General features: G+C 51.3%; 2 protein-coding genes and 1 non-coding gene across 3 annotated transcripts; 2 read left to right on the forward strand and 1 right to left on the reverse strand.

The window, feature by feature from the left end:
* Positions 1 to 61: 61 nt before the first annotated feature.
* On the reverse strand, positions 62 to 5,733 carry LOC110221216 (dnaJ homolog subfamily C member 30, mitochondrial). Its single transcript, XM_078154715.1, is given in 4 exon segments — positions 62 to 693; positions 1,626 to 5,493; positions 5,495 to 5,581; positions 5,584 to 5,733. Coding segments are annotated over 3 exon segments (921 nt in total). The 3' UTR covers positions 62 to 693; positions 1,626 to 4,809.
* On the forward strand, positions 5,491 to 13,989 carry BUD23 (BUD23 rRNA methyltransferase and ribosome maturation factor). Its single transcript, XM_021005626.2, has 12 exons — positions 5,491 to 5,779; positions 5,867 to 5,904; positions 7,258 to 7,353; positions 7,444 to 7,526; positions 7,625 to 7,721; positions 8,717 to 8,813; positions 8,943 to 8,993; positions 10,090 to 10,175; positions 10,405 to 10,450; positions 10,870 to 10,931; positions 12,932 to 13,021; positions 13,465 to 13,989. Exons 1-12 carry the CDS (start codon positions 5,732 to 5,734, stop codon positions 13,736 to 13,738), a joined length of 1,068 nt encoding a protein of 355 aa, XP_020861285.1. The 5' UTR covers positions 5,491 to 5,731; the 3' UTR covers positions 13,739 to 13,989.
* LOC144458128 (small Cajal body-specific RNA 20) lies at positions 11,490 to 11,621 on the forward strand. The gene has a single exon (XR_013487680.1).
* Positions 13,990 to 14,596: the final 607 nt, after the last annotated feature.

A 14,596-nucleotide genomic window follows, 5' to 3' on the forward strand; every position in this document is an offset into this window, starting at 1 on the left:
AAAAAAAAGCTGGGTAGCCCTCCTCCTCCCAAACTTAATCAATTCAGCTGTACTCTTTCAATCAATTAACAAGTATTTATTAAGTGCCTTAGTGCCAGGAAGTGTGCAACACACTATGGACACAAATACAGAAATGAGACAGAAACGAGAGTCAAGAAATACACAGCCTGAAAGACGGGGAGGGAGAAGAGAATCCTTGAACCCACATCTTCTAGGGCTTTAAACTTCATCAATCATTCCCTCTCCCTTCCATCTTTCAATATTAGTGTATCACTCCTTCCAATAATAACAGGTCACATTTATATAACACATTATGGTTTAGAATTTTTTTTCATCACCCCCTTGAGAAGTAGCATTGGCAATATTATCCCCATTGGACAGGATCAAAAGAAGACCCAGCAAGGTTGCAAGGTTGGCTGAACTGCTCAAAGGCACACAGCACTGTAGCTGGGGCTCAAAACCAGGGCTTGGGATGCTTGGTCTCGAGGTGCTGTGGCTGAAGAATTTGGCATCTTTTGGCTTACATGAATAACCTCTCTGAACGTGGCTAGGCTGGTCCTGGGACAGGATACAGGCCTATACTTGAAGCCTTTCTGTCTTGGCAGGCAGAAGTCGCCAGAGTTGTTTATGGTCTGCTGGCATCTCCTCCATGCCAGGCTGAGACACTGGAGGACAGCATTAGTGGAGAAGGGTCTGGAACATAAACATTTAATTGAATTAAAATGTATTACTGGTCAGTGACATGGAAGTGAGAGCAAGCAGCTGGAATCTTATCTGCAGTGAAGAAAGGGGGTGCCTGGTTAGGGTGATGAACCACCAATCTACACCTTCTTGGAAAGAATATGGGGAATGAGCTCGGCCTGGCTGATTTTGAAGCACAGAGGGAGGATTCAGCCAAAGACCTCCGGTGAATCGGTAGTGGGGCCTCTGAAGGAAACGAAGCATCTCGCTCCTTTGTGCCTCGGCTAGCTCTGAATCCCCTGGCCTTGACTGGGGGGACAAGGAGGAGACGAGCTCCCCAAGGACACTCGTACCTTCCTTTAGAGCATGGCACCATACTCTAAAGGTTACTGCTCCCCAACGTCCCTGGCCTGTCCTTTTCTCTCTGTTGTCATCCTATAACCACTTCACACAGGTCATCCCCTTCCTCTTGCCTGGACCACGGCAGTGGCCTCCTGGATGGTCTCTCTGGACTCAGTCTCTCCTCACCCCCTGCTCTCCAATCTGCAGAGATGCCAAACTGACATCCCTAATTAGTGCACATCTGACACTTCTTCACTCAAGAAACATCTGTGGCTTCCCACTGTTCTTAGTATAAAACATACACTCCTCTGTCTGGCATTGAAAGCCCTTTACCATCAGGCTTGGGCAGATCTTGCCAAGCTGGTCACACCTTCTACTTCCAGCTAAACGAATCCGACTTGCCGGTCTCAAACAGTCTGCCTCCCCCCTTGCTACTTCTGCCCAAGCAATGCCTCATACCTAGTGCGCTCTCCCTCCCAAGTCCCTTTCCTGATCTGTTCAAACATCATGTCTCTCAAGAGGCCTTTCCTGGTTCTCCTAGTTGTCTTACCCCTCCCCAGCGCTGCATTTCTTTTGCAGATAGCCCATATTTACTTTCTTACCCACATATCACACTCTGTAGAAGTTCTGAGGTCAGAGAATATCTACCACTTCTGTCTTTGAATCTCCAGTAGCTGGGCCAGGGTAACCTGGCTAGATTTGCTGTTGAAAGCAATCTCAATTCTGATGCAACAGCACAAAGATCACCACCTGGGGTCAGAGGGCTCCTCTCCAGATCCCTCTTCCCAAATCCAGCTTCAAGGGCTGGGGAGCTCAGGACACTGTGAGGGAAACCAGTTTTAGCTTGCGGCCTTCTTCCCAAGCCACTCGTTCCCTCCTGTTGGGGTAGAAGAATTTGCATGGCTAAAGGTGGCAGAGGCATCCGGCTCAACTTCTAGGGAAAGTCTAGTCTCCCATGGCTGCTTATAGGGCTCCCAGGGAAAGGAAGCACCACCTAGAAACAATCCACCAATGGTGACGTTGGGAGCTGAGGTGGCTCCTGGCAATACAAAGGCCTTTAGGGTTCACAGGGAGAACAGAAAGGCAGGTGAGGCAGCAGAAGTGCCTTGGCTCCCAGGAACACTGTGCTCCCATTCTCAGGGGTTACTTAGGTTCTAGGACTTATCTGACATCCTAGCAGTCCCGATGTGTGTTAGAAAGGACACTGGAAAATCTTTGGGTCACAAGACCTGGCTCTGAGCTCTAATTGTGACCCTCCCTGCTTGGGTGACCTTCCTTAGCTAACTCTTCACCTTCTGACCCTGTTTCTTCAGCTGTGAAATAGAGCAGCTGCTGCTTGCACTGCTCACTAAAACGGGTTGTTGTGAAGAAAGTGCTTTATAAACCTTAAGGAGTTCTACGAGTGTCAAGTACTGCTGTTAGAATTGACACTGAGCATTTGACAGGAGCCTGTTATAGAGATTTCAGGCTGGGAATCCAGCGTGAGTGAAAGCTGAGGTAAGGGGTAGCAGGGGGAAAGGGCAAGGAAGTTCCTCTCCTTAGGCCCTGGGGTCTTGCTCCTCCATGATAAAATTACATTCCTGTCACCCCAGCAGCAGGGGACAGGGAAAACACACAAGGTCAAGATGGATCTTACCTTTCAAGTGTAAAGAGAAATTCTGTAGAAATGTTTAAAGCAGCAAGACAATTCAGTCCTTCTGGGCTTAGAAATGCCTTCCAGGGGTCCCACCTTATTCCTATCAGCTGAGTGACCCTGGCTGCTGAATTTGACCCCACTGTTGGCTTCCTAGGCCAAGTTTTAACCTCTGCTGCTCCAAATCTTGAGCTGTTTTAAGCGGCTGTCATGCCATCATTGATCCCCATAGCTCCCCAGGATGAAACGGACAATGCTTATTGCCTGGCTGGCCCTCTGGCTGGGGGACAGGCACACAACACAGGAAGGACTTATCTAAAGACACCCAGGAAACTGGATGCCAAAAGCTCAGAAGAAAATGATGCATCTTGCTTTGAGATAACTGGGATATTTAAAGGGCCAGAGCAGTCTGCTGCAAGAGAAAGAGCCCAAGGAAGCAGGTTTGTTCAGGGAATTTAAATGGGAAGCTCTGACCAGGCACAAAGGGAAAAGACAACTTAGGCACGGACAGTGTTAATCTCCTGGCCCAGCGAAACAGCTCTTTCGGATGAAGCCCTGCTGATTCTGCACAGACTACATCTCTTTGCAACAATAACAGATGCTCAAACCTCATTTAACTGTATTTTGAGATATATCCCTCACTCTAAACCAGGCCTGGAATGGGTTGGCTTAAACCTTCCCTCAGCTGCTTCTATTGGGACAGCAAATACTTGCCTCCAAATATTCTTTCTTCCCTAGGCTTTTGAGACACCACACTCTGACCCTTCCATAGCTTCTTCCCTGGCTCCTCATTCCTCTTCCAACCTCTTATGGAGGTAGCTGACCAAGAAAGGGTCTGACCTGGGCCAAATCTTAGTGATTTCACTCTCTCCGGGGCTTCAGTCATCACCTCTAAACAGAAGACACCCAAATCTTTCTCTAGTCTTGACTTTTCTCCCAAGTCCCAAACCCATTAGTTCAGCTCCCTCCATCCCCAAGTGAATGCCCTACTAGTATCTCAAACTCAACAGTTAAGTCTAAAACTGAGCCACCTATTCATCTTTTCCCTTAAACTTGCTCCTCGTGACCCCACAATCTGTCAGAGGCATCAATCGCCATTCAGTCCTCCATGTTTAAAACCATGCCTTATCTCTAAGTTCCTCCTGATTTTACTCTCATGTCCAGTGAATGACCAAACTGTCTCCACCACCGCTACTGAACAGACTCTCATCACCTGCTTGGACCAATGCAGTAACTTCCTTCCATTTTCTGTGTTCTAGTTAAACCCAAACATCAAATCTCACAATGTTAGGGGCCCCTTTGCGTGGAACTGTTAAAATTTTATCGGCCATTTATCAAAGAGGCGGTTTTTTGTGCCTAACACATAGTATATCTTATGCTTGTCCCAACGATACTGACTTTCCTCCCAAATCCCTCCACCTTTTAGTGGGACATGAGTTTTCCTGCCATTTCTCCAGCTGTGGGGACAGAATGCACAGCATCAACTGTGAATAGTACAGTCTGTGCTCTGGAATACTTTTTATTGTGGTAAACTGATTGGGAGAAAAAGCAAACCTGGCCGCATTGGCACCATCCACTTCAATAAAAGATGGGCCCAGAATCACACAGATCTTAGAAACAGAAAGGACCTTGGAAGATCATTTGATTTGGCCATCTGCTTTACACAGGCACTGTACAGATGAGATCTATGTTCAAGTAATTTGTGCAAGGCCACATAGAAAACAGACCCCTCATTTTCCAGAGGTTTAAGGGACCTGCCCAGGGTCCCAAAGCTAAGGAACTGTCTGAGGCTGGATTTGGGTTTCCTGCAGCCAAGTCCAAGCTTTACCCAACACTTGACCATCTTCCCATCAGCTGCCTTCTCAGTAAAATCAGCCCAGTGTTCCTGGATGACTGGTAACAAAGACAAAACCCGGTGCGGATTCATTCAGATGAGGTTCATTTGGCTTTTCACTCGGGGTGACAGGAAGGCCCCCAGCACCGGGACAAGGCTGGCAAACTGCACGATCCTAGGGCGCCCCGCTCTTAACGGCCCCCAGCACCGGGCGCACCCCTGCCTCCCGCCAGGAACCAAGGGTCCCTTCACCCCGGGCCAGGGAAGGGTCGGGTCCTTCGGGGTTCCGCGGGCCCCGGAAGTCACGGCCAAGGCCGGGCTACTTGATGTGCGAGAAGCCCAGGAAGCCCAGGAAGAGCAGCACGACCAGGAGCAGGCCGTCGTCCCAGCGCGGCCCGGAGCGGGCGCGCGCCTCACGGTCCTTGCGCATGGCCTCGCGCCAGGCCCGCAGCCGCTGCTCCCGCTCCAGCTGTTCGCCGTAGTGCGCGCGGTAGAAGGCGTCGAAGTCGAACATGTGCCGGCCCCCCGGCGCGGGGCGCGCACGCTGGGGGCCCGAGGCAGCGTGCGCGCGCGTGGGCCTCGGAGGCGAGGGGGACGGGGGCGCGCGCGCTGCCCCCAGCGCGTGCCCGGCGCCCAGCAGGCCGCGGTCGTACTGGCGGCGCAGGGAGGGGCTGCTCAGCACCATGTAGGCCTGGCCGATGCGCATGAAGCGCTCCGCCGCCTCCGCGCTGCCCGAATTGCGGTCCGGGTGGTAGAGGAAGCTCTGCCGGTAGTAGGCCGCCTTGATCTGCGCCTGAGTGGCCGTGACTGGGACGTCCAGCAAGTCGTACAGCGCCGTGCGGGAGTATCGGGAGGAGCCGCCGCTTGCCTGATCCTTTCTAGCCCAGGAGCCGCCGCCGCGGGCGGTGGAGCTGGCCCAGGCTTCCTTCCGCCCGGCGGACCGCAACAGCGGAGACCACCGCCGGCCGCCCGGGGCCGTCATCTTGTGCGGGGCGGGGCTGGCGAAGGAAGGGCCGGCCCGTGAGACGGGGCGGGGTACCTGACGAGCCCTCCTCGGGGCCAATCGCGGCGAGGAGGAAGACAGGACAGAGGAAGGGGCGGAGCGAGGGCGTGCTTCCTGTGCGCCTGCGCACGCACGGGGCGTTGACGTGAGCAAGGCGCCGTGGAGGCTGTTGGGCGCGAGGGGCAGCGCCTGAAAGATGACGTGGACGCCGCGCTGAGGAGACTTCCGGAGTGCGGCCATGGCGTGCAGTGGCCGAAGGCCGGAGCACCGCGGGCCTCCCGAGCTGGTGAGGCCCCAACCCCCTTCCCCGCAACCCCCGTCCCCGCCGCCCCTGTCCCCCCTCACCGCCACCCTCTCTCTCTCTCCCCCACAGTTTTACAACGAGGACGAGGCCCGGAAGTACACTCACAAGTAAGAGCCGGGCCGGGGAGCGGGCTTTTAGGGGTCTGGGGGAAGGTTGGGGAGCCGGAGGAGTGGGAGGGGGCTGCGACCACTCTCTGGGGCGAGCGCAGGGCTTGGCGTCAGGAAGAGCGGGGTTCAGATGCGCGGCCAGCCACTACATCGCGGCCTGCCTCGGTTTCCTCAGTTGTAAAACGGGAATAACCACGGCCCCGACCTCCTGGGGTTCTTGTGAGGACCAAAGGAGATAATGTCCGTGAAGTGCCGGGCGGATGTTGCCGTTATTGTTGCCGTTAATGCAGCTGACGTCTTAGGAGAAGGGGTCTGTCGGCATCAGTGAATGCCGCGGGTCTGGGGCACGAGGAGGGGCATGAGGTGCCCCAGTGCCCCTTGGGTGACTTTGGGGGGGGAATGGGTTGTGAGTGACCCCGAGCCTCCCAGGGCCCCTGGGCAACAGTGGGGACACCCAGTTTAACGTTTGTCTGGAGAATGAATGGACGCGTGTTGGAGAGAACGGCCTGGGGTCGTTCTTAGGTCCTAGGGCGTCATAGCTCGTGGCTCCCCATCGGAGAACCTGTGACATGCACAAGGCTATTTGCACCTTTGAGATCTGGGCCTGGAGTCAGGGGTGGGAGACACCGATGAAAAGAGTATGCTACTTTTTCTGCATCCCTAGTGTTTGCTTTCATTTGCTAGTTTGACATTCTCTTACTGAGAAAGACGCACACCTTTGGGAAGGAAAGCAAGTGCCTGAGTGCCGAGGTCACAGAGAGCTGTAGTAGGGTTGGTATTTGAAGCAGGTCTTCTGATTCCAGATGCAGTGTTGTTTTCTAACTGCTCGGTGCCAAATAAAAAGCATGGACCAAGAGTGGATGGAGAGGCTGAGATGGGAACATTGCTCACCGGGGATGATGATTTTGCAGGGGAATTGGGACTTGAGATGGGTGCTGAAGGATGGGCAGAGCACAAGTCCTTGCCCTTGGGTGGCAAACATAGGACAAGAATAGAAGAGGAAGGGGCCTAGAAGAAGGCAAAGAAAAACAAGGTATAAAGAGAGCTCCGAAGGTGCTGTTCGTGCCATAGATTCCACGTTGGTCATCCCAGACTGCTCTGGTGTGGGGCTGCTTATATGATAGAGAGAGTAGAATGATCTGTCAGTACATGGATGGTAACTGTAAAGTGCAGTTTCTCATTTGAACTTAGTTTGTTACCCCAGATGAAAAGGTCAGTTAAGAGAGAATCATCTTGATCTGGCTGCATTTTTTCCTTTGCTTTTTCTTGATTTTGCCTGGAGACTGTGCAAAAACAGTCATTGGCTAGGAGAGGTGTTCACTTATGCCCTATCCCTCGTTTCTCTGCTTCCAGCTCACGGATGATTGAAATCCAGACACAGATGTCAGAACGGGCCGTGGAGCTCCTCAGTCTACCCAAGGACCAGCCCTGCTTCCTGTTGGACGTTGGGTAAGATGTCTGAGCTTTTTTTTGAATGTCAAGTTGTGCGATCGTCATTGACCCTCAGTCCCTGACCTTTCGTCTGCTTTTGCCTTCCAGGTGTGGTTCTGGGCTCAGTGGTGACTTCATCTCGGAGCAGGGGCACTACTGGGTGGGCATTGACATTAGCTCTGCCATGCTGGGTGAGTGAGGCCTTTCAGGTGTTTCGTGTACTAGTTTAGTATAAGCAGCTGGATATGCTAGCCTGTCTTCTCTAATATGGTCATCTTTGAATAAATAGATGTGGCTGTGGATCGAGAAGTGGAAGGAGACCTGCTTCAGGGGGACATGGGTCAGGGCATCCCCTTCAGGCCAGGGTCATTTGATGGTTGTATTAGGTAAGATGTGTCACTGACATATGCTGGGGGGAGTGGCCATGTGGAAGAGCATTGTCGCTGTTAATGTGAGTGCTCATTGTGACAGGCAGCTTAGCACCTTGGACAGAGCTCTGGGCTTGCAGGCCAGAAGACCCAGGCTCTTGTCTCAGACACTCAGTAGCTTCCTGACCTCACGTTGGAGACACCGTGATCCTCAAGTGGCTTAGAGATCCCACACCTACCTGTATTCTGGTGTGATATGTACAGCGTCACTGGGGCTGTGTTAGCAGAACCTCCAGAGGGCAATTCCTTTTAGAGCTTTTTTTCTAAAAAGGACAGATGAATAAATGCCATGTGTCTCATTTAATATTTGGGTGGTGTGATTTTTGGGAGATCTATGTAGTTGTGGAGAGTGGCAAAAATCATTACAGGTAGAGGAGCATGAGCTGAGTGGGTAACCTCATTCATCCACCCTGGGTTGGAGAAATTTGAGGGGGCTGTTCAGAGGTGGGTCATGGCTAGGGTGTTGAATCACTCTTCCCCATTAGGGAAGACTTCTTGGAGAGAGAAAGATTAGAAGAGAATGCTGAGAAGAGAGGCCATTGGAAGGACATTTCAAGGAGGAAGGGGTACTTATTTAAAAGCTCAAGTGCATCCTTGTCTAATCATGAATTTTTGACTTTACTTAAAAAGCAATTCAGGCAAAAGCAGGCCAGTATAGGGTCTCAAAGGAAAAGTAGCTTGAGCAACTTTGAATCAGTTTACTGCAGAAGTGAGCAGAAAGGTTGGATAGAATAGAGGCTGAGAAAATATCTTGGTGTTCCTGTAAGAAGTTACCGATGACCTTGTTGGACATTCTTGGGTTAAATGGTAGAAGTAGAATGAGTCCAAACTGAGAGGAAGCAGGAGCACTGAGATAATAGTCTTGGAACATGGGGAGGCATTGGAGTTGGGCGTCAGGCAGGCACGCCAGGCTTGGCTGAGCTCCTGAAGAGGCCTTTGGGCTCTCTCTTCAGCATTTCTGCTGTGCAGTGGCTCTGCAATGCTGACCAGAAATTGCACAACCCTGCCAAGCGCCTGCACCGGTTTTTCTCATCCCTCTATTCTGCTCTGGTGAGTATGAGATCTCCAAGGCTTTTTGTAGTGGCCTTTGGACCCTCCGCTGTATCAGGTCGCTGTCTCTGTTGCTTCACATGGTAGCTGGGGCCTGGCCAGAGACCCACAGTGTCCATTCTTCTGCAGGCCCGAGGAGCTCGAGCGGTCCTGCAGCTGTATCCCGAGAATGCTGAGCAGGTCAGTCTGCTGGATGGGGATGAGCTATTGAGTCAGGGTCCAAACCAATGGCATTTAAGAGTTGGAAGAGGGACAGAGGCCATCTCTTCCAACCCGTACCTGAAAAGGAATACCCTGTATATCATACCATCTTTATTTGGGGTAATTCTATGTATTTTATTTTATTTACTTTAAAAGACTGCACTGTTCTAAGAAGGGGTCCATAGGCTTCATTGGGTCCCCAACACAAAGGTTAAGAACCTTTTCTCTAAGGGTTAGGAAATTTTCCCTTGACATTCCCTTTACCACCGTCCTGGGCAGCTGTGGATCTCTCCCTTCTCTGTGTCTGATGGGAAGACATCGGTCCCTTCTCCAGAATCCAGATTGGGGCTTGAGACAATCAAGAACATCAGTTTCCACAGTAATTTACAAGAACATCCTTCCCTAGAGGGGAAGTGGGCCCCAAAGGTCTTTCAGAGGAGGGGGTGACTTCAGGTGAATTCAGGTCTGTTTCATCATGATGGGCTGTGGACTTAATTTCTTCTTGTAGGATGGGGAGGTTTGATTTCGCCATAAGGTGCGGTGTCTAAGCCACAGGCCTCAAACCCTCGGCAGCTCTTCTGGAGCTCAGCTGGAGCTCTTGGAGTAGTTGAGGTTGTTTTTTGGTCTAGACTTAGGACTTCCCTGGCTAGGGGCTTCCTGCTGAGGAAATGCCTGCCAGTGCAAGTTGGAAACCATTCTTATAACCCCCAATAGGCTTAATGAGTTGTCCAGTCATTTTCAGGTTATGGAACTTGTTTGTGACCACATAGTCAGTTTCAAAATTAAGCAAACAAATATTTATTAAGTGTTTTCTTTGCACCAGACACTGTACTATGTGCAGAGAAGAAAGGCAAAGAATGAAACTGCCCCTCTTTCTAAAACTGTAATTCTTATTCTATGACTCCTTTAGGGCTCTGAGCTGGGAGTGCAGCTTGGGAAAGAGGTCTTTGCTCTCTCCTCTTTGTTCCAGAGGCATCTCTGATGGCCCACTGGCTTCAAGAGAGACTGAGAGGGGGCCAGTTGTACCCACCCCCCTTCTTAAGCCTAACCCCAGTGTTTCTTTCTCTGGGCTCAGTTGGAGCTGATCACCGCGCAGGCAATGAAGGCCGGTTTCACTGGAGGTATGGTGGTGGACTTCCCCAACAGTGCTAAAGCTAAGAAGTGAGTCTGGGGTCGTCATCCTATCCCTGATGTGAGAAACGCCAGACAGAAGGGCACTGGTAGTGTTTGGCACATCTGGACACTGCCAAGGTGGGAGGGGGAGGTCTGATGCTGGGGTTGGGCTATGGCAGGGGCCCTCAGTTTTGGTGCAGTGTCCCTTTCTTTGCCCCCGATCGCAAATAAAGTTCTCAACTTAAGGGAAGATGATGGCATGTGCTTTTTCTTTCAGGTTCTTCCTCTGTCTGTTTGCTGGCACATCAGGTGTGTTGCCCAAGGTAAGGATGTATGTCCTGGTTGAGAGTGCATGGAGGATTGGCCCATTTACTCTCTAAGGGAAGGGGATAGGATTGCGGCTTGTAAGTCAGGGGAGGACACTTGCTCAGTGCCCATGATGTCTATCACAGGCTGATAGACATCCTTTAAAGTTTGGTTCTTTTCAAGGGGTGGCCTTGTACTTGTTGTATCAGACTCATCTCTAGTTACCTCTGAAGGAGTCATAACCTCGGTTGGTTTTTCCCTGTGGCTGAAGTCATATGTGTGTGCATGCATGCGTTCATGTGTGCGTGTGTGTTGCTGAGCCAGTCCTAGAATCAGGTGGTGGGTGACCATGTTTTGGTGGGTGTATGTGTTCCCAGGCTGGTGCCCTTCCTACCATGGTGCATTCACTGCCTTTTGACCCTGACTCTTCTTGCAGGGCCTGGGCACTGAGTGTGGAGATGGGCAAGAGGTGAAAGAGTCCAAGTTCTCCAATGAAAGGTAAAGAAACTTCTGTCCTGGCCTCATTCCTGAACAATTTGGTAAAAGACGAGGGAGAAAGAGTGGGGCTCAATTTGGAGAGCTCTGACTATACAGTCAGAAGCCCCAGGCAGGGTGGAGGAAGGCCCCTGCTTTGGAGGGATGGTGGATTTCCCCGTCCTCCCTATGTTTTACTCTAAACAGAGAGGTAGGTAGTGTTGTTAGAAGTCAGTGAGGCACTGTGCCGACTTGCCATTTTAACTGCTCTCCGTTCCTGCCCCTTGAAACCAAGGCTAGCTGATGCTCTCTGGTAGAGCCAGACACTCATGTGTTTCTATTTACATGTGTACATTGCAGCTTGGTTAAGGAGCCTTTTTAGGTCTTTTCCGGTGAGACACTAAGAGTGGAATTCATAATTGCTAAACTAAGGAAAGAAAAAATGAGAGAACAGGCTTGGAACAAGTGAGGGGAATGAGGGATTTTCTGGAATGAAGTTGGATTGTGTGGCTCACGGGCCAAACAGTTCTGATCCAGGTTTGGTGGGTGGTGGCACTGACCCAGGCTGCCCGTCTTCTTGGGTGTCTCTCAGCCACGGGGCTGCTCGGATGTTTTCCCTCTGCAGCCAGGGCAAGGGACCAAGAGCATCATGGGAGGACTGTCGTCGGGGCTGCCCATAGCTGAGGTTGCCGCGTTTTCCTGCCTCAGACACTTGTGTGCCTATGAGCTGGTGACTAAGTGCTGACTGGGAAAGTGAGTGAGGGGCGAGGGTGCTGCCCTGGCCAGCCTGCGAGTTTTGGGGCTATGCCGGGCCTGGGTTAAGCAAAGGCGCTCCACTAGCCCTCCAAATTGTCAGTGGAGTCGGAGGGATCTCAGAGGTCATGCAACACTAAACTCTGTCATATTACAGATGGTGAAACTGAGGCCCAGGGAGGGCAAGGCATACTCAAGTGACAGTTTGGTAGCAGTCTGGACTAAGCCAGGACTATGGGCTCCCAGTCAAGTGTTACTTTCTCTTTGTCTTTCTCTTTTTTTCTTTTTTCTTTTTTTTTTCTTTTTGGTGAGGCAGTTGGGTTAAGTGACTTGCCCAGGGTCACACACCTAGTAAGTGTCAAGTGTCTGAAGCTGCATTTGAATCCAGGTCCTCCTGACTCCAAAGCTAGAGCTCTATCCACTGTGCTACCTAGCTGCCCCTGTTGTTAACTTTCTCTTGCTCCCAATTTTTAATGACTTTTCCAGAGTCTGGGGGACTTTTCTAAATTTAAGAAGCAGAACTTTCTAGATTACATATTATTTTATGTCATTATATAATTTAATATAATTATATCATGTTAATAATAATGTTTTTCTTTTTTTAACATTACTGCCAGTTGGGCTAGCCCAGTGACTTGCAGGTCCCAGAAGCGAGTCACTGGCCAAGTGCTGTTCTTCAGCACAGCCAGCTCTGCTATGGCTTACCTGGACTGAGCCACCCTGGCAGTTGGCCCCTTTTTGCCCCGATGGGAACAAGTGGTTGTCTGCTAGCCACAAGTGCCTGTGGGTCCAGAGTGGCTGGAATGCAGAGCGGAAGCAGTACTAGATAATGAATGGGAGTGTGTCTGAGGAGACAGTAAGACAGGGTGCCCACTCTCAGAGGACTTGGGATTTTTCCATGGAGATAAGGCACGGGCAGAACTCTGAGGTACAGAGCACTAGACTCAGATGAGGAAGGATGAGAGCAGCTTCATGGAAGAGGGGCTTTGGAGCTGGGTCGCTGCTGGTCAGCAGGAGGAGGTTCAGGGCTTGAGGAGGGGGCAGCTGTGGTGTGACCTGGCCCCATCCCAGGAGGGGTTACTTCTGGGGCTGGAGCTTCTTCTGGACAGCTGCCCCCGATGCCAGCATTGTGTGAAGTCTGCTATTAGCACCTGGAGGAGAGAATCGAAATGAGAGAGAAGGAGTGATCGTTAATAAGGTGGTAGAGGGGGCAAGCTCAGGGGAACCCAGCGTGCTCTTTATACAAGCTCACAATTCCTCCTCCCTCCAAGGATCCGGTATAAGACAGCAAAGGGGAAGTCTGTGAAGAAGAGCCGAGACTGGATCCTGGAGAAGAAGGAGCGGCGGCGGCGGCAGGGCAAGTGAGTGCATGGACGTCCGTGTTGCACTCCAGGCTCTGGAGCTAAGAAATGGAGGTGGAAAAAACCCCATCTCAGAGCAAAGCCCTTTGAGTGAACGTGGATTAGCTATTTTCAAGTCCCAGGAATGAATCTTAAAATACGCCTAGGCTAGGTGGGGTGTTGAGGGACACTGCCTGCTTCCTCCCCCAGCATTTGCTAGTACTCCCTGTCGCTGATCCTAATTACAGAGCCCCATTGGTAGCAGAATGTGGGCTAAAATGAGAGGGAATATATTCTTGTCTGGGTTGGTAGATGGCTTGTCCCAGCCTGGACCTTGGCTCTGCAACCTGGGTCTGAATGTATTCTCTGCCTTGTGGTGTAAACCGTGGCCTCTGAGGAGCTGCTTTTAATACACCTTCTTCTTCATTTCCCTTTCTGACTGCCTCATTCCCACTTTCTCGTAGGGAGGTTCGAGCTGATACACGTTACACTGGCCGCAAGCGGAGGCCCTCACTTTTGAGCAGCTCCTCATATCCTTTGGAGCCAATTCAGAACTCACACCCTTTGCTGTTGGGCAGCTCCAGCTTGTGTCCTGTTTGTCTGCCACAATCCAGCCTTGGCTGTAGGTTGACCTGCTGCTGCTGTCCGCCTTCCAAGAGAGCAAGGCAGAAGCATCTGTTGGTTCCAGGGCCACGGGGCTGGGCCCCTGCGATTTTCAACTCTCCATTTGTGCCTTAACTTTGCTGACTCAAGGGATCATTACAAACCATAGATTCTTCAGAAGGGGCAGATTTGGCCAGGGGCCTCGGGGTGCAGAAATGTAGGGGTGAGGCCTGTGCCTGGCCCACTCCTGTTCTCTGGTCTTTCTGTTTGGAAGAGCCTGCCCAACAGTGAAATGACATCACAGGCATTGGGAAGGGCCCTCCAAAAAAAGACTTACAGTTATTTCATCTTATTTTTGAATAAAGTAAAACTTGGCAAAAGTGAAATAGTCTTGAAAGTTGATATTGTACTTAATGTACATGATGTGACCACTTTGCATTTTACTGACTTGACTTCAGCTGGGCCCAGAATCCCAGGCTTAGAGATGGGGAGTTGTAAGGGCCTTTAGAGCCCATGTTGTCCAGTCCTCTCATGTGCAGATGAGAAAACTGAAGTCCTGAGATGGGATGTGATTTGGTCAAACTGACTCCCATGCAGAGCTCATTCCGCTCTGCCATCCTGCTTGGTGAGCCATGAGAGCGGAGGGTACTGAAGAGAAAAGGGACGAGCGCGTAGTGAGAGGTGGGCCAAAAGGGGTAGTCGAAATCCCGGCTAAACTGCCAAGAGCAGTCACTGCAGCCTGTCCCTTCCCAGCTGGTCCTCAGCAGAGGACCCTTTGTAGGGGGTGGGATACTGGGAGCCCTACCTCCTTCACCTGTGAGGCTGTTCCTGTTGGCTTGAGATCTAGTGACAGCCCCGGGAAGCCCTGGATTGGTTTGTAGGGAGGGACCAGGGTCAGATTGTGCCACGTATCGGGCACTGTGCGATAAGAAAGAAAAATGAGGAAAGGTGACTTGCCCTTCATTCTACTGGGTGCGTTTTGGGGGGAAAGAT

Source organism: Phascolarctos cinereus, unplaced genomic scaffold (genome assembly GCF_003287225.1).
Source record: "Phascolarctos cinereus isolate Bilbo 61053 unplaced genomic scaffold, phaCin_HiC Scaffold_5;HRSCAF=322, whole genome shotgun sequence".
Taxonomy (NCBI): domain Eukaryota; kingdom Metazoa; phylum Chordata; class Mammalia; order Diprotodontia; family Phascolarctidae; genus Phascolarctos; species Phascolarctos cinereus.